This window comes from Camelus dromedarius, chromosome 7, assembly GCF_036321535.1.
Source record: "Camelus dromedarius isolate mCamDro1 chromosome 7, mCamDro1.pat, whole genome shotgun sequence".
Lineage (NCBI taxonomy): Eukaryota > Metazoa > Chordata > Mammalia > Artiodactyla > Camelidae > Camelus > Camelus dromedarius.
In genome coordinates this window covers 51,568,653-51,589,244 of record NC_087442.1, presented here as the reverse complement: position 1 = coordinate 51,589,244, position 20,592 = coordinate 51,568,653, and the positions used below count along the sequence as shown (strand labels likewise).

Sequence of the window (20,592 nt, the reverse complement as noted above, 5' to 3'; positions counted from 1 at the left end):
CTAGAGTAATGGAAACAAAACAAAAACAAACAAATGGTACCTAATTAACCCTAAAAGATTTTGCACAGCAAAGGAAACCATAAACAAAACAGTAAGACCATTTACAGAATGGGAGAAATTATTTGTAAATGATGCAACCAACAAGGAATAATTTCCAAAACATATAAACAGCTTATATAACTCAATTCTCAATAGCAAGCAAACAAAACAAAACAAACACAGCCCAATCAACAAATGGGTAGAAGACCTAAATACACATTTCTCCAAAGAAAACATACAGATAGCCAACAGGAACGTGAAAAGATGCTCAATGTTGCTAATTATTAGAGTAATGGAAATCAAAACTACAATGAGGTATCACTTCACACCAGTCAAAATGGTTATCATTAAAAAGTTTAAAGATAATAAATGCTGGAGAGGGTGTGGAGAAAAAGGGGCCCTCCCATACTGTTGGTGGGAATGTAGTTTGGTGCAGCCATTATGGAAAACAGTATGGAGATTCCTTAAAAAAACTAAAAATAGACTTACCCTATGATCCAGCAATCCCACTCCTGGACATATATTCGAAGGGAACTCTAATGAGAAAAGATACGTGCACCCCAATGTTCATAGCAACACTGTTTACAATGGCCGAGACATGGACGCAACCTAAATGTACATTAACAGATGATTGGATAAAGAAGATGTGGTATGTATATCCAAGTGAATATTACCTAGCCATAAAAAAGAATGAAATAATGATACTTGCAGCAACAACGATGGACCTAGAAGACAATCATACTAAGTGAAGTAAGTCATACAGAAAAACAAATATATACCTTCTATGTGGAATCTTAAAAAATAATTCAAATGAACTTGTTTACACAACAGAAATAGGCTCACAGACATAGAAAACAGACTTATGGTTACCAAAGGGGAAAAGGGTAGAGGGACAAATTAGGAGTTTGGGATTAACATACACACACCACTATATATAAAATAGATAAACAAGGACCTACTGTATAGCACAGGGAACTATTTTGTATTATCTTGTAATACCCTATACTGGAAAAGAATCTGAAAAAGAATATATACATATAACTGGATCACTTTGTTGTCCATCTGAATCATTGTAAATTAACTATACTTTAATTTTAAAAATATGTCTAAGACTAAATTTGTGATACAGATTACATCACAAATGTTAACAAATTGTACTTAGGTAGTTGAAGAACCAAGTATTTGTTTTTTTTGTGTTTTTATATATTTTACAAATTTCTATTCATTGCTGGAAGTTATTTTGATAAAATAATTTAAAGAAAAAGTATCTAGAAACAAGTATTACAATGAAATTTTACATAATAATGTATAATATAATGCTTATTATGTTATTATATTATATTATTAAATATTGCCCTTTCCATACTACTTAACCTAGACTACTTGCTTTCCATGGCATTAGCAAATTAAAGTTGTAAGATTTTCTAAGGATAAACATATTAGAATTATCTCTTGGTGACATTGGTACTAATGCTTCTATATTTCTACTTCAAAGTTTGAGTCTAGGAAAGAGAAATACAGTCTTTTAGCTGAACAACAATGTAGCCACCAGTTAGCTTCATTTACATAAGAATGTATAATGGAAAGCAACTAGAAAATAACAAAAATACATGGATTATGTGTTTAATTCAATTAATTTGAAGGGACCTTTAAAATAAAACATAAGAGAAAACAAAGGAAAGATTTAAGTTAGAAAAAAGCATAGTTAAATGTTTAGAAAATAGAAAAATAACAGAATTAGAAACAAAATATACTGGCTCTTTTGGGTGGGGAGCACAATAGCATGAGTAAAACTAAATAATCAGGAAAAATGGAGGTAGAATAAAAACACATATTAAGAATGAGTAAAAATATTTATGGACATAGAAGAAATTTTTAAAAATTTAATAGAAAACTCAGTATAACAAAAATTACTTTGAAAACATGGAAAATATAAATTACCAAACTGAAGATATAAAGAAGTGAATCAGACAATAAATATAAAAGAAGTTCAAAAGTTATTAAAGACTTGGCTCACAAAAAGGCTAGACACAATTTCACTGATAAATTTATAGAAAATCTTAGAAACAGTAACAGAGCAAAAATCTTTGCCATGTAAATGTGTCAAAGCACAAAAGAAGCATGTATTTTGATTTTAAATAAACTGTCTGCAAAAAGGTAAATTTTATTCCAGTCTAAATAACTTAGGTTAGCTAATCTACTTAAAGCATACAACAAAAATATCACATTCCAATCTACTTACAAGATGAACATAATAAAACAATACATATAAAAACCCAACAGTACTTTTAAATATCTTAAAAGCTTTTTTCATGGAAAGTAAATATGTTTTCTATTAGGAAATTTGTTAATAAAACTCACTATATTAACATTTAAATGATGAAAATGACAAATCCATCTCAATATAAATGGATAATCATCTGAAAAAAGAAAAGCCAGTATCTACTTCTAAATCAGAAATATGTGACTAGATCTCTAACAATGTTAAAATATTTTTTCTATCATAAACCAGTAAGACGAGTATACTTTGCAGTGTAATCTCGTTCCGTTAGTATTAAAGTAAGTGTATTAATCAGGGTTGTCCAAAGAAACAGAACAAACAGAATATACAGAGATACAGATGAGAAGATTATAGGAACTAGCTCACAAGGTTGTAGAAGCCAGGAAGTCCTACAATCTGCTGTCTGCAAGCTGGAGAACCACGAAAGCTGGTGGTATATTTCAGTGTCAGACTTAAGGTCACAGAACCAGGGGAGCCAATGGTGTAAGTCTTCGGTCCAAAGGCCCAAGAACCAGGAGCTCTGAAGGCTGAGGGTAAGAAAAGATATGGACATCTCAGCTCAAGAATAAAGAGAGACAATTCACCTTTCCTCTGCATTTTTGTTCTGTTCAGGCCTTCAATGGGTTGGATGATGTACAGCCATACTGGTGAGGGTGGATCTTCTTTATTCAGTCTGCTGATTCAGATGCTCATCTCTTCCAGAAACACTGTCAAGAACACACCCAGAAATTATGTTTTACCAGCCATCTGGGCATCCCTTATGGAAGGCAAACTGACACTTAGAATTAACCATCACAATTAGAATTAAGGTAAGGGTATCTATTATCACCAGTATTATTTAATTACTCCATAAAGTAGTCAACAAATTGTCAGTATGTCAGAAAACAATAGCAACGATAAGAAGAATGAAACGAAATTTTAATTATTTGTGGATTATATGATAATTTCTTTAGAAAAGCAAAATAGCTATTGCATAAATTATTAGAAATTATAACAAATTTCAATAAAGTAGTCATTTGCAAAATAAAGTCTTCTTCTATGAACAGTATCACATATAAAATACATAGTCCATTTGGAAAATCACTTAAAATAACTTACCTATAAGTAAACTTTAAAAGAAATAGTTAATATTCACATGAATACGATTATAAAACTCTATTGAGGGACATTAGAAAGATCTTTAATGGGATGAAATCATCCAATATTGTATTTACTGGACAGTAAAATTTCAAAATATTTACAAATATCAATCCTTCTTAAATTAATGTGAAAATTCAAGGCATCCCCATTGAAAATAGACATTTGTTTCTTTTTGGTCTTAAATTGGACATGAATAAAGCAGAGAAAGTTCTTTGAAATAGAAGCAATGGAGTGTGACCTACTCTTACATAGCAGTAAATTTCATTATAAAGTTAAAATGATTGGAAACATTCAATACTGAGGCAGAAACAAACATCAATGGCACAAAATAGAAAATCTAAAAATAGATGTAAATATGCATGGGAAAATAATATATGTAAAAGCTGGCATTTCTACACAGTCTAGATCATTCATCATGTGGTATTGGGCCAACTGGCTTATAATTTGGAAAAGAAAATAAACTTGGAAAATAAACCTGGGCAACTTATTCACTTCTATGAAAATAAATCCCAAATGGGCTTCAAAGTATTATACGTGTAAAAAGCAACAAACCTAAGAAATTGTTTGCAGGTATCTTTCATCTTTGGGGTAGGGAAGCTTTTCTAATTATTCTGCAAAATTCAAAAGCCAAAAAGGAAAAAAATTAATAAATTTTAGAACATAAAAATTAAAATACATAAGAAAAAAAAGGAAAATCCTTAACAGAGTGGAAAGACAAAAATAAGATAGCAAAATGGGTAATAATTACAACAGAGAAAAAAGTCCTATAAATTGTAAGGTAAACGAGAACTAACACAAAAGAAAATTTAGTGCTCGCTTCGGCAGCACATACACAAAAGAAAATTTAGCAAATTGTCTTAACTGATATTTCAAACATATTCAGTGACCTAAAAACATGGTTAGCTTTTTCATCTCAACAATACAAAAAAATTACAAATAAAAATGAATTATTATTGCCATATGGATGGCAAAGATTTTTAAAAGATTAGTAAGGCAAATTGGCAGTATTTATCAAAATTTCTGTTGTGTATATTCTTTGATTCCATAATTCCAATTCAAAATACCTATTCACAAACACACTAGTGGGAAAGATTTCTGTATGAAGTTAATACAAAGTAAATTTGTAATAGGGAAAACCTGAAAATAACCTAAGTATTATTCAATAGAAGGATTAAATAAATTAACATAAAAAGTACATAATCATATGCAGCCATTAAAAATAAAACAGCTAAACTTGATATATTTACAAGTGAAGAAAAGGCTATTGTAGAATAAAGTATAGAATAAGACCCCACTTATGACTAAGAAGTAGTATTAAGAACATATGCCAAAATAGATTTCTGAAAATGCACAGAGATAACTGGGAGTAACAGTGGTTGTGTGATTGGTGGGAAGGAGACAGTGAAAGAGATCAAAAAGAAAATAAAATTTGCCTTTTAACCTTCTTATATATAGTTCTGTATTGCTAGACATTTTTAATATTAGCATATACACTTTGTATTATTTTAAAAAGAAAAAGGAAAAAGAGAAATTGTGATAAAATTCATGTTTGTAGAGGAGTAATAAACATCCTCTGTCAATTTTGTTGGCAATTTATCACTATTTTTTAGAAAGCATTTGTTAGCATCAATAAATTGAATAATATGCATATACAGTGAGTCAGTAATATTTTCAAAAATTACACAGTAAGTATATGAGCTCAAGAATGCAAAATAGTTTGAGAGACTGCTCAGTGAAGAATTGTTTCTAACAGCTGATATATTGAAACAAATATTTTATCAATAAGGAAACGTTTAAATAACTTATGATATATTTGTTAAGGGAGTATAGTGCAATATTAAAAACATTGGAGCATATCTTTATATAGTGGCAGAGGAAGTGGTCCATGTAAAAAGTTGCAGGACAGGACCTAAAACTAGTATCTACAAATGATAATATTATTATTTACATAATAAGTTGGTGTATACATGTGCAAAATCAGAAATATACATGAATCTGTTAACACATGTATGTTATACATAAACACACATATATAATCTTTGTTATCATTGAAGAGTAAGATTTGTTATTGTTGAAGATGAAGCAGATTTTCTAAATGTCTGCTCTCATATTGGTAAGTGCTTTCAAATGATGATTTATGACTCAGATCAGAAAACTAAGAACATACTATTCAAAACCATCTAAGTTTTTAGATGTCCAAAGTATTAACATAAGCATAACTTAGTGAAATTAAATAAGTTGCCTTCTTTGCAAAAAAGCAAATTTAATCTATTGAATGTAAATACCTATCAATTTGATGTCACTCTTGTTAAAATATAAATATCTAAGAGCTCAAATACTGCCTGTTTGCACACCTCACATGACTCCATCAGGTGACGTTCAAGGGTAGAAAGACCTGCAAGTTACTCTCACAGAAAATAGTTCACTTCTTCGTAAATCCATGCACTACCAACACTTCCGTCAATGCCCGTATCTTAAAATTGGTATTGTTTTTTCATTCAGTAACATTAAAAATCATTCTCAAAGAAAGGTTTTGCAGCCTTACCTCTGTGGGTTATAGTTGAGAATTTTTTCTTTCCTGAAACTCCTAATGTAGAAATGGATTAACCACATCATTATTAACCCAACTATCCTCTGCATTATTTATATACTCTTAAACAATTAGTGCCTATATTCTCTGGTAAAAAAAAAAACAAAACTATTCCCTTAAGATAGGACATTGAAATTGAAATTCACAAAGATAGTATTAAAAAAGAATTAATTATGTTTTCAGAAGACTATCTTATTTCAGATTTTGGTCATAAATAAAATCTCAAATCACTTTTATTTATGAGTTTAAAAATATGCAGATATTTAGTATGGTAATGTACATTTTAAATGTAAGAAATCAAAATAATTTATGAACTGAATCTAAGTATATTTGAAGTTAAGAAACAGATGTTAAATACCTAATTTACACTGAATTATAAAAGGACAGTCAGCCTGATTAACATAATCTCCTTAAATGTATGTTGAGTAAAAGACTACCTTAATGACAGTATTAATTTTTTATGAATTAACTTGAAGTTAATTGTGGAAAGCAAACTCTAAGTAATTTTTAGTTTATATAAAGTCATAGAAAGGCAGAACTCTAAAAACTCAAAAACTCTAAAACTAAAATCCAAGCTAATAAGGAAAATACCAGGAGGTTCTCTCATGAAGTCAGAGATTGCATATATGAATTTCCATTTCTTTTGCACTTATTATACATACATGTAATATACATATGCTTACTTCATTATATGCCTACATATACATATACAACATATACACACACACGCCTAATCTCCTGGACTCTAGAAGCAGAATGGCACCTCTCAACCACAGTTGCCCTCACTTAGCAGTTTGAAGGCAAAGTTACTTCATCCTTTTAATAAGGCTGTTTTTAAATTTTGAATCATTTCCTCTAGCTTTCCATGGTAAAGTATATTTTGTAATATTTTCTATATATAAAAAATACTGAATGGCCTTATTAGCTGCAAGCAATAAATGCCACAAAACAGATTTGGAAATTGGAACATACCCAACATAAATGGTTACCAACGATGAATGGGAAGGCATACAGAACAGGGCAGTAAAGCCACCAACACAATATGAGGAAAATCATTAAACGATCTGGAAAAGCATCAAGATGGCTGGCCTCTTTGTAGTTCCAGCACAAAGACTGAACCTTATTTCTCAATATTTTCCCTGGTGGGGGATAACAGCTTGAAAATAATCCCAGATGTATTCATTTGTGTAACCATTTGCTTCTTGTAGCATATAGGCATGGAAAAATTATTGAAGGCTTCAATTCTGGACTTGTATTTTTTTAAATGTCAGGCTTTTGAAAAATAGCACCATTTTTCTTTAAAACCCATTCATTTACCTGGAATGTTGGCCACCAGGCCTATAATATGGACTTGGTTTTGTTAAGATTGAAAAAATGCCCAATGGCAAAAGAGGAATGGGCAATTTTAGTGGATATAACTAAATACGAACCCAAACTCAAATGAGCAAATGTCCAAGCAGGGTAAAAATCAGTGCTTTTATGATTCTAAGCTAGCCAAGGAATTCTAGATCCTGCTAAAGAAACATCAATTTAGAGAAAGAAAGTAATCTAGAAGGTTTTCTTTAGAGATACTGAAAGCAGAAACTTTGAAATCAAGTTTCAGACTGCCAACTTTACACGTGTGCATTTTTTTCCTGAAAGCATCTTCTTGTTTTGAGATGATTCTAGATGTTGAGAAGAGTTTTAAAAGCTAAAAGTCATTTTTAAAAATCAACTTTAAAACATCTCACAGATAGCTGAGACAATTTATAGTTCTTAACTGTTGACAAATTGGTTTAAACTCAACTTTTCAAAGTTCTAAAAATGTATCAAATAATTTGTTAAGTATTCTGCTTTCTACATTTGAGTATACATTTTTTTTAAAGTAGAATCTGCTGGGAAGTGTATTGTATGTATGTGTCTGTTTGTGCACAGAGAGATTTTAATGTCTTTTTTTCTTCACTTGATCAGATTTTTTTGTTGTTTTAAAGATCACTAGGAAATATAGAACTTTTTGGTAGCCGTTCTAGTGCTAAAATGAATGTTGAGTTTTATTATTATTATAAACCAGCTTCTTGTGTAGAATGTGAAGGGTTGTGTTTGAATCCATCATCCATTTTACAAATATTTAATGAGCACCTGTGTTTTTCCAGGCACAGTTTAGCAACTAGGATTTCAACAGTGGCAATGACACCTCAGTATATCATTCCTCTAGAAGGCTTCTTCAGGAAAACTAGACTTATATTTCTGATTATCTAAAGAAAACAACCTGGGACAAGAAATAAGTAGGGAAGTATTCTTTCATTACAGAACTCTATTTTGTAAACATTACATCAGTTTCTCCATAATTTATGTAAATGATTTATCACCTGAGCACATGTAACTGATATCCTGTACCTTAGGAAAAAGATCTCTGACTCAGTGACGTCTTACTTTGAGACACACTATCAGCCACATGATGATGACACTGGAAGGAATGGATTGGATTCATTTCAAGCGAAAATAAGGAACTCAATCTAAACTATGTAAAACTCACCTCACTAAGATTTATTGCTTTTTTCAGACCATTGAAGCTACAAATAAAATTTATGAGGGACGAACAATAAATTAGGACTGGATAAAGGCACAATTTTAGGCCTCAAGTTGCTTGTACAGTTAGATTTTAACACATAAAATTGGGAGCATAATGCTAACAAGTTAATAAAATCAGCCAAGTGCTGACATGTAAAAACGTATTTTTTTAACAATTGATTGGTCCAATCAGTTAGCCTTGTTGACAACTCGAAATTTCGGAAACCTACATTACTTAGATTCAATGAACATTAAAAACGTGGAAAAGTTCGTAAATGCAAGCAACAGAAGTTCACTGCTCTTCGAATATATTTGGGGGGTGGTGTGGGTATGTTGCCTTTAAAGTTAAAACTGTAAAATTACCACATAATAAAAGCCTGTGCTTTGAACACTAATTGCCGTTTAGTTAAAAAAAAAAAAAAAAAAAAGCTCTTTCCTACAATTATGAAGGTGTGATGTATAAACTTTCTTTGGTTTTACTGAGGTGTGTTTTCTATCTTTTTAGTTCTATTGCTTTTTTTCATTTATTCTTGATCTGAATTGTACTAATATGTATAGTATCAAGAAGGCATTACCTCTGAAGATTCCTACAGCGTTTTAATTGAGAGTAAATTGCCTTCAATAAATGGGGCTTCCTACTGGCCTGGAAGGCTGGCCCACCCTAGTGGCCGGGCACAAACGCTCGTTTGAAGAGTTAAACCCGAGGCACGATAGCCCACTTTGTCAGCTGCCTAGAGGGAAGTTGTCAAGTCTGGGACCCTGCTGCTTTATTCCTATAACTGTGTTTTAGAAACACCTCACAAGTGGAATTGTGGCTGCCTCATCCAGAAAATGTGGAAAGGATTAATGTGGCATGTAAAACAAATCACTCCTGAGCTCAGCTGAGAAAGTGGGTATTAAAAGCACTCCAGTCAAAAGAGCTTTAGTGAGAGGGTCACGGTGATATACAGTCAGCATATGTTGGACTGGTAATGCTGCAGGGTGTTTGGAAATGGTAATGGTCCATGGGTGTAAAGTCTTTCAAGACCTCTTAAAGGCACATGTGTTTCTTGAGCATGTTCTCCAAACAAGGACCTGTTATGGGTTAGATTCACTGAAGCTTTTAAACTTTATTGATTGGTTTGTGGGATTCCAGGTTCACTTGCTGCTTTAAAAAAAGAGAAGGAAAAAAAAACCTGTTGATAAACATAGGCAAGAATCCCACTTTAATCTTAACCTTATGAATCAATAAACAGTGTGGGATGTTGCCTCCTCATCGATTACAGTACACACTGTTTATTTTTATTATGGAAGTGCTCGCTAGTTTTCAGAGTTAATGGCACTGTATCTATGTTGTCCTTCTAAATCCAGGTGCTTTGTAGACTTATTTTGAGGGGGAAGAAAAGGGAGACGTGAAGATTTCTTGCTATTTGAAATATGACCCATAGCCTTAATAAAAATTTGTGGGTTTCAAGTTGAGAGAGAACAAATAAACGTGCTAAGTGTAATTTCATAAACTGAGACGATTTTCCTTGGAATTCCCACGTTAGGGATGAATTCATTCAGAGCTCATATTATAATGCAAATGGGTAATTGTAGCCAAAGCTGAATGAACTCTCAAAGAAATAATATGCACTAGTTTTCTACATACGAGTACACTGGTTTCAGGTACTCTCCTCTGGTTCATATTTGCACTTTTTATGGTATGCTTATATATTTTCCCTGGAAGGTTAGACCTCATCAATTCATTCATTTTTCTAAAAAACCTACACCAAAGGATCATGCAAAATCTTTGAAAAGATGAAAGCACAGGCAAAGGTTGCAATAAATAAGGAGTGATGCATTTAAGTAGTTGTCAGCACATGGACTCAAAACAAGCATGTGTTTTTGGGTAAGACCTGATAAAATATCAAGACAGGTTAGCAGGAAGTACTAGTTAACTAACCTAAAAATCTCATCAGTGAAACTAAACAAATAAAAATATTACGTGAGACTGGAAAAAGTCAGGGTGCTTTTGGGTTTGGGTTCAGCGCTCCCGAGTTTGGCCCCAACTTAGAACCATGACTGCAAATATTTTTTCACCAACTTCAAGCATGACATTATTTGTTACCTCTGCTTTACTGCAGGCCTGCTAAAAGTCAAGATCAATAATTTCTCAGGACCATTTCCACTCTACGCTGAAATTACAACCAGCCTGAGGGACACAGCAGATATAAAATTTCTTGCCATCTCTGTAAAACTCATAAAGCATCAGCACTGCTTTGTTTTTTAATTGCACTTCCCGTCTTTGTCCCATTCACGTCACTAGTCTCTAACTAGCACATTTGGCTGGGAGGACGGTGTATGGTGAGCGCTCACGGCCGTTGTATTGAGTAGGAAATGGACATGTAACAGAAGATGAAAATGTTACAATAAAATAGCTAGATGGTAAGGATATGGGAAGCTGTCAATCATCACTGTGTTTTGCTAAGCAGGCGTGGGATATTATGACTGTGACTACTTTATATTCAAAGAAGCAACTGATGCGGCTGCTTTCCACGTGCCCAGCTGTGGCTGAAAAGGACACTCAGTTTTCCGTGCACAATGCTCTGTGTATATGAGCCACCGTTCGTGCACGGATGGCTCTTTGCCTTTTGACCTTCAAGTGCACTTACTCTACAGGACAAGTCCTCATCAGCCACAAGTAAGAATGTGTCTGCAGCCGTATCTCCTCAATTTGCATGTAATTACTCTTCTAGGGGCTTCCAGGGCAATAAGGTATTTCTGCCTTCTATATAAATGGATGTAACTTTTATTCTCTATTAGAAGCCACCACTTACGAATGTAAAACTACTCAAAACTGTCTATTCTAGTCTTAGAATTTCTCAAATGATCTCCTAAATATGGTAAACATCCAGAAGATTGATGTGCAACACTTGTCTGTTCCATATTATTGGGAAAAAAAGTATTTTCTTTTCACACTGGAATGATGATAGGAAGTGGATGATCTTGACAACAGTCTTTCTTTGTTAGGTATCTGTGAGTCTGGATGCCCAAGTGACATTTTTGCCACTTTAAACTGAAAATGGCGTTGGACCTGAATGATAGATTCTGAGCTGTCTAACCTGTCCTGAAATCACTGACCAGTCATTCCCTCTGCTCAGGCGTCCCGACTTTGAACACCTCCCCAAACACACTAATTGGGGACCTGGACTGTGTTGAGTTTTGCAGGCTTCACATCTCCCAGACAAACTGCACGTGAAGCCAGACTAACCCACACCAAGATGTGCCGCACACCTGTACAACAGATGACCAATTTTAAATGCGCAAAGAAAAACCTCCACAGAATAATGTGATGTTTCCTTCACGTGGTATACATACAATTCAGACAGCTCAGGGCCCAAAGCATGCCATTTAGCTGTAAGTTTTCATTGCTAAAGACATTTTATAGGGCTTAAATTTTATATAGTCCAGTATCAAGTAGTACTCCTAATTGCATGACTTCAAAGTAGACATGTGAGCCATACTTTTGTATTATTTTAGTGGCAAGCAGTCACTGCCCTTCCAATTGTTCCTACGAGGTCCCATTTTAACATTATTACTGGGAATTTTATTGAACTTCAAATTTAGTGAAAACTTTGCCTCCTTCTTTGAATGGGAGTTTGAACACTGAGATTAAATTGATAGAGAAAAATCAAGTCTGAATTAGTTTATAGCCCAGGGGTACATTGTGAATCCCATAAAGCATTGTTGCAGGAACCTGGTTAGTGTTCTGTACACCTGCTTAATGTTTTTTTCATCATCACAAATGTCAAAGTGCTCAGTAAGTCACTGGGGTTTGAATGACAGCCGTGCACTAAGCAAGCAGTTACGTTTTTTCACTACCAAATTGGACCATAAATGATGAAAAAGAGGTCAAAAAGGAAGTATGGAACCATACAAATTTGAAAGGGGAAACTGCTAATAGCCATAAACCCGGTGCAATCAAAGGCTTGGCAAGTCATTGCAAATTACCTGCTCTGTGAATTACTGATCGCACTGCATTATGATATAGAACTTTCTAACTCCTTTCATCTGTAGTAACAGGGCTTCTAATAGCTCACAGATCAAAAGCAAAACACTGCCAGTGGAACTTTGATACAAATACGCCAAGGTTGCACCAGTATAATGCACGCGAACAAAATGTTAATATGCATCCAATATTGCTTTTGGTCAAACGATTATTTACTATATGTGTTTTACAAACCAAACTTACCAATATAATTCTTATAGAAAGGGAAGATTAGTAAGGCATGCCTGACTAATATAAAAGGAAGAGTGAAATCTTACGTGATACTTTCATTAGGATTAGTGTAGGGTGGTGTGCTTTAAGCAAGATCTTGGCAGTCTTTTAGATACAAGATGTCAAGTTCCTAAATCCTTTTCTAGCCCAAGACTCAGACATATGGGAGTCAGGGGTGCTCAAAATTACGCCTCCAAATGTTTTTCCTATTAGGGAAAATATCTGTATCAATAAGTTTTCATTTGAAAAATGTGAAGTGCCCATGAAGGAGGAAGTCTGGCGCGTATTTGCATGCCGCTGCAATCAGACTGCTTTCCTCTTGCCCCCTTGTTGGAGATCATGGGTACTGATCAAATGGACAATTTTATTCTATGTAAACAGGTCCCAAAGAAAAAAACAAAAAATCCTTGGTCCATCAGACATTTTACAGCAAAGATTCGGCTGAAGTGCTGCCAAGCTAGATTCTGTACCGATGCAGTAATACCCTGGTTTCTGGGAGGTGGAGAAGAGGAAGAAGGAGATAGTTGCCAATATACGTGGCTCCTTTATACTTGACCATAACTGATATGCTTGAAATTGAAAACCATTTTCTTATTAGTTCTTGGATCTAAGTTCTTAGGTAACTCACTGCAGCTCTTTTGTAAGAATAATTTTTCATTTGTCTTAATTATTCATCACTTAGTGTTACTCCTCACTCTAATGGTGAAAATACAGTGATGAAATGAGAAAGACAGCATTCCCATCTTTATAGGAAATGCACCAGAGTAGACACATTGATATAAACAAAGAAATTCAGACTTTGATAGAGCTATAAAGAATATAAACAGAAGGCTGAGAAGGTTTTTGCATATGGGTGCTATTTGAGGTGACATGGTCAGGAAAGGCTGATGGATGGAATGATGTTTAAGCTGCGATATGATCAATATGAAGAAGCTAGACTTGTAAAGAGCAGGGTAGATGAAAAATGATAGAAATGAAGAACAGTAAGTATGAAGGTCTAAAGTATGTGAAGGACTAAGAGTGATGGAGAGCAAGAAACACAATGTGACTGGACCACAGTGAGCAGGGAAGAGAAGATGAGGAGGGCAGATGATGTAAGGCTGTGAGTCAGAGTAAGGGAAAGAGCAATTATAACTAGCTATTCTGGGGAGAACAAATGATCTGTGAGAAAGCACTGAAGCAAAACCAGCTAGGTCAACAGTGAGTTGCCCAAGTGAGAGATGAGAGTGGTTTGGATGAGGGTGGTGGCAGTGGGAGAGGATAGAAATGAAAGCAGTCTGACTCTGTACCCATCAAGTCGTCAGAGAAATTCTGAAAGGTTTACAGCCTTCCAGTTCTTGTGACTCCTGGTTAAAGTGTTCCAGTGAATTACACTGTACCTCAAATCTCCAGTCAGAAAATTTGTCTCTCCCACCAATATCCCCTTGAATTTGGCAAAGTATAGTATAAAAAAAAATTACTTAATGAACTCAATATAGAACACACTGCAACACATGAATTACTCCTGCAGTGTCTCTTTCTAAAGTGGTTTCAAATCTCTGTGGCACCAGGTGGGGTTATATATCCACTGGTCAACAAACTGTAGCTGACAAAGTCTGAGCAGCTGATGTGAAGTTCTGTATATTATGTGAGTGAGTGAGTGAGAGAGTGTGTGTGTGTGTGTGTGTGTGAGAGAGAGAGAGAGAGAGAGGGAGAGAGAAAGGTTGCTGGGGCCAGGGGTGTGAGATTGGGGAGGGCTTTAGAAAGAATGACTGAGTTCTTTTATTATTTTTAAAAATAGCCTGCATTCATGGTTCTGTATTCTGTATACATGGAGAAAGTTTATTTGAAAATTGTTTTAAAGCATTTGAAAAGAGTGTCTGGAGGCTTTCTGCACTCAGTCCCAGATCCAAGAGGGTAGAGCAGGGAACAGAAGGGCAGAGGAGACAAATTTGAGGCTGTTGAAGGACTACATGTAACAGAAATGCAGAAGTCTGCTCTGGCAGCCGTGTCCAGGGCCAGGGTCCTGGGAGGAGCAGCTGGTCACTAACGCCACAGAGTAATGCCTGCATGTCACTTATAAATGCTGTTGCTGTGTAGTTATTTTGTGAACTACATAGATTTCATTATTGAGTCCAGGTCAGTGTTCATCGATTTCTTTGTGTTTTATAATTTCTCACTAGAGGAGGAAACTTTAATTCATTAGCAAAGAGAGGAAGGTGAACAACACTGGTCCTTAAGTTCCCAGTAACTGACACCTATAAAAGGAAGACCAGTGACCAATACGCCTTGCTGCGGGGCCTCCCCCTGCTGTCCCTGTCACGGCACACAGAGAAAATGACAGGATTTGTATGGCTCACAGGAGGAAACTGGAAAGGAGTTAGGAGAGTCTTACTCATATCTTTTTGGGAAAAAATATTAAATTTTCTTGACATTATATAATTACGAAGACAGAGCATTAAGAGAAAATATTACATGTTGAATTTTTATCATACTGGCAAACAAAATCTTTTGAAATTTCCCATGAGAAACTTAACTTTCATGTTTAAACTGCTTACATTTGAAGAACTCCTCCATGTCTTTCCCTGACAAATATAATTAACATGGGCATTTCTGAAGACAAAATAATTTTGAATCCAATTGAACTTTTTCATATAAGATATTTCAAACTAGGGGACAGAATGCACACATGCATGGCTAGAACATCCAACAAGCTTAAATGTCACTGAGAGCACAAGGGTCAAAAACACATAGAAGCATCCCACGTATGCAAAGACAGAGATTCCGGCTGCCACTCACAATGAGACCTACCAAGAGTCCTTGCAAAACTTCCTTACGCCATCAGGCTGTGTGCCACTCAGCTACCATATTTTGTGGTCCCACATCTAGTGAGCCCTCAACAGATGTCCATGTACATACAGAACACTCCTTAGCTATGGAGAAAGACTCTTCAGATGGTCAGATAGCTTAAGGTATCACGTGGCCTTCCTTCAGACCCAGTGGTTTGTGGTCATCACCCATGGATCATTTCAGTGTTGCCCATAGCAGCAGGCTACTGAACCAGGATACCAGCTACCCCTAGCCCTACCTGAACCCCCCAGAGCCCAGAGAATATGTGGCTATATATCCACAACTCATCGCTGACACCATGCACAGGGAAGTTCTACTTTACAGAACAGTCACTGACCCAGGAACGCGCCTCTCTACACGCACACACACACCACACTTCAGACCAGACAGGCCCAGTCAGGCTCCAAAAGACGTGTAAGCTGGAAGTTCTCTTTGATACACTCATCCTGATAGGCACAGGGAAATGGGGGAGAAATGGAAGCAAGGAGAAAGAATAAACAACCGGTTTCCCATGAGGATAGTTGAATTTTTCTCATTAGCATATATTTCTGGCTAGTATTTACAATATGGCATGTGCTGGGCTCTTTTTGGAAAAAAAAATACAGAAATGCTCCAAATTATTTCATTCCTACCCAGCAGAAATAAAAAATTAAATAAATTCAGACAGCATAAGTTCACCACCTACCTTAGGCGACAGTGTTAAATTTACAGTGACAAAGAAGCAGGTATACTGAATAGTAAGGAAAGAAAAATTCCCACTCCTCAATTTTGATTAAAACACCTTAATATTTCTGTTTGAAACACTAACAGCTAATGTTCCTCAGATAACCAATTTACATATTTAAAAATACTTTTGCAACCCTTTCATTATGGTGTAACACGTCCAATTATTGAGCTGGAATTTGGGTTCCTCTGATTTTCAGTCCCTGCTTTGTTTGCTATTTGTGCTCATTGCTAAGTTTCCTGTTTCATATTCGTGGAAATGTCTTTATATGAAATACGAAATTACTTTATAGCTGAGATAAATTTATTTAAATGTTTCTCTTACATGGGTCCAATGCACATCCAGAGGTGTCACAAAAAAATTAACGTATCAAAACCAAAGAGTGCATTTTTGTATTTATATGTGTGTAGTGCACTATTTTTGAGTCACAATCTATATGTTTCCAGTGTTTTTCCACAATATGTGTTTTCCTCTGAAAAAGAGAATTTGAAAAGAATTGCCAAATCTGTCTTGGAACTTCCACTTTAAATTCAAAACAGATTCCCAAATGTCTACTGGGATATATCTCGAGTATGACTAAGAATGTGCACCTGCGATTACCTAAACCAGCCAAAGAATGGCACCACTGCTTCACATAAATGTAGTCACAGATATTTTTTATTTGGTTCTAGAATTTTATCATAAATCCCATGGCTCAGTGTAGAATTCTATCTTTCCTACAGGTCCACTTCTTGCCTTTAGATAATATTTTACAGCAAAACCCTGATGTATTGCTTGTCACCCTTTGGCCACTAAAGGAACGTAGAACGGTACAGTGGGTGAATAATAAGGAGACAAAGGAACTCTCTGCCCTTCTGGCTCAGCCCATGCAGATGGTCATCATTTTCCAACTTTACGACAGTAAGGGGAATGCATTTATCACTCCTCTGCTCCTTCTCACATTGATCCTCCATTGTTGAGTTTAGCAGTTGGCCATATATATTATAGAATCATTAAATAATGAGGAGGGTAAAAAGGGAGATGGCCACTCAAGTTTCGCAAGGAAATAATGAATGTTGGAGAAAGAGTGGCAGGTTTGAAGGACAGGTTCACAGAAGCATTAATCAGATAATTATCTTACAATTCCTGAGAGTTAACCAGAAAATTGAAGATAGCCTGATGGACCCAGGGCTCACCTGTCCTGCCGTGCTCCGTTCTAGACAGGATAGGCCCATGTCAGCCCTGGAGTAACTGCAGTAAAAATCATGTCTTATTTTCTTCTTTATAGTTACAGACCACACCTAATATCCTTTCCCTGATTTATCTAGAATTACTCATACAATTTGGATGGTTTTATAAGATTGACTTTTCAGACAACTAATTAAAAACACAGTGATTTTACTTGTATCCAATATTGCTCAGTTTTGAAAATCAGGCAAAGAAAACAAGAAACAACCCAATTTTTTAGAAAAGGCAAAAATACTGAACAGTTTACAAAAGAAGACAATTGTAGGGTTGATAAACACATGAAAAAGTGCTCAATGTCTTGACTCATTAGAAAAATGCAAAATCAAATGAGACACCACTGTCTACTCACCAGAAAATCCAAAATTTAAAAGACAGACAATACCAAATATTGGTAAGCTTGTGGAGCCACCAGAATATTCATGTATTTGCTAGTGAGAATGTCATATGGTGTATCTACTTTGGGGAACAATCTGGCAGTTCCTATATAAAACTACACAAATGCCCATCCCCTAATCCAGCAGTTCTACTCTCAGGTATTTACCTAAGAAAAATGAATATATACACGTGTACACCAGAAAAAGAAACCTTGCACCAGAATACTTGCTAAAAGCCTAAACCGAAAAACTAGCTCAAGTTTTCTTCAAAAGAAGAGTGGACAACAAACGGGGGTATGCTTATACATTGGGATGTTACTCAGAAAGAGAGGAATAAATCACCACCCGCAAGTGGGTAAATCTCACAAACATCCTAAGAAGCCTTACACAAATGAGTCATTACCGTGGGATTTGTTTGAATGATCATGACGACTAAAATGGGTAAACCTAATATGATGTAAAAACTGGGACAGTGATTGTCTCTGTGGGCAGGGGGCTGGGAAGTGAGGATTATCTTGGATTTGGCATAGTAACATTCTATACCTTGAAAGGTGTTTTAGTTACATGGGTGTATATACACATTAAAAATCATCAAATGATACACAAGTTTTCTGCATTTCACTTTACATACAATTTACCTTAAAAAAAAAGTCAGCGAGTACTGAACTCTCGTTGATGATATGCATACTAAATGTTTTGAAGTAAAGGGCACTGGTATCTGCAGTTAACTTTAAAATGTATCAGAAAAACGAGATAAATTGGTAGACAGAGAAATTAATGGATAGAAAGGTGAAAAGTGAAGCAAACGAAATTTTAGAATCCAAGTGCTGAAGATAGGGGTACTCACTGTGTAAAACTTTCAAACTTGATGTTTGGAAACTGCCGTAAAAAATTATCAGAAAAAAACTCGGGCTGATGATTTCTCCTTTCTTCCTTGGCATGGTTCTTGAAAACTAAAAGTTGAAATGAAAAAAGCAAAAGGAACATGTAATGTAGCTGTCTAATTTAAATCAGGCTCTGATGTTCTGCTTGCTATTCTGTTAAACCAGCCTCTCCATGATTATTTAACACGGAAGTGGTTTCCTTACCCGGAGGGACTCTGTTCTCACAATAGAGAGCAAGCATGGAAGCCAATGAAGAGAGCGTGCTGGCCAGGGAAGGCACGATGAGCCTGGCGTGGGCGATGCCTGCTCTCAGACCTGCACCCCACCAGTGAGCAAACAGCAGTTCTTCCCTTATCTGTAGGAGCAAGGGACACAGTGATTAAAAGGCTTTGAAGTCAGGGGCATCTAAGTTTGAATTTGGGCTCTCCCCCTAGAGTAGCTTTCTTTCCCTATTAACATTTTTGAGCCTTTCTGAGTTTTGGTTTCATCATTTACCAAATGGGCAAATTATTAGCATGTACATGAGGAATAATGAGGACTAAAGAAGTACTGTGGGTATTAACAGTTAGTATCACAGATGCACTCACTCATATACACACACACAACTGGAGAAGAAAGTACAGAAAAGAAGAAATTAAGTTTGATGGAATTTAAAGAAAAGTAAAGTTTTTTGAGCAAGGGGTGTAATGATAAAATGAGAAGCTAGAAAGAAAGTACTAAACTACACAACTCCTGGTTTTTCCTTTATTGCTTTTTTTTTTTTCTGTTCACTACATGGGTTGCAGTAGTGTTTTTTTTTTCTTTCCTTTTGAAAATTAAAGCGGGGACAGCAATGATTATTCCTAAGCACAGATCTGAATAAAAAGCCACACTATGGAATATTTTACTTTCTCTGCAAATCTCTCACAACCTTCTCATAAATAAATGGGGCTAGACTCAAGGAAACTGGGCTAAATCCCTCCCTTACTGTCTGGACTGTTCCCAAATCATTCATCATGGACACAGGACGACGCGAGCTCCTCTTTGGCATATATCTTAGGGGGGTCTGGCAGGGTTAAGGAAAAGGGACAAAGAAGCCTATGCTCAAATATCTGGGGTATTTTTGTCAATCTAATGCTTTAAAAAAAATACACAGGATACTTTTGTCAATAAATCCTTTATGTGCTTACATTGAAGGTGCTGAAAATTGCTTGGTTAGTTCAAAATTGTATCTGGAACTTTTTTGCAGAACAGTGTTCTGACAAGTGAAGATGAGAATTCGTATGTCTAGATCCTACAGTCTGTGACCTCTGAGAATTGCCAATGGCTTTTTTATTGGATTAGAATTGACTGACTCTTCCAATTTGGGTGGTATCTACTTCAATTCTACCATTATTTCTGGGCAAGGATGATGATCCTGTACTGGGCCATTTCAAGGGCAAAAATATCCTGGTCCCAGGGAACATGTGCATGTTGTGTGACGGTCACAAAATCCATGATAGATTGCTCTGTGCAGTTGCTCTTAAGTCGGCGAAGGATTCCATGTCTTTGAGATGAAACTATGTCATAGGATCCTCAATGAGAGGAAAAGGTAAAGGAAAAAACGAAGAATAAAGCTGAAGCAAGACAGAACATCTGTTATGGTATGAATGGCTCTTACAATTCCCTTCTGTTGACTCAAAAAAAGTCTTATTGTTAACTGTTTCATTTGGGAGGTATAAAATTATTTATGAGG

At 35.4% G+C, this 20,592-nt stretch overlaps 1 protein-coding gene across 6 annotated transcripts in view; it reads right to left on the bottom strand.

Annotated features, from left to right (window-relative positions):
• Window positions 1-1,938: 1,938 nt before the first annotated feature.
• LOC105092905 (CDP-L-ribitol pyrophosphorylase A) overlaps window positions 1,939-20,592 on the bottom strand; it is a 50,611-nt gene continuing 31,957 nt past the window's right edge. For 3 of the 6 annotated variants that reach the window (XR_010381664.1, XR_010381665.1, XM_064487526.1), the window contains 3 exons: window positions 19,083-19,233; window positions 18,842-18,947; window positions 1,939-3,027 (listed from right to left, as the gene is read on the bottom strand). Coding sequence is in view for 4 of the 6 variants with exons in the window: in XM_064487526.1 (XP_064343596.1) it covers window positions 2,985-3,027; window positions 18,842-18,947; window positions 19,083-19,233 (300 nt within the window). In the remaining 2 variants the exon portion in view is untranslated. The remainder of the gene's footprint in view (window positions 3,028-18,841; window positions 18,948-19,082; window positions 19,234-20,592) is intronic. The other 3 variants (XM_064487525.1, XM_064487523.1, XM_064487524.1) reach the window with 1 other exon arrangement.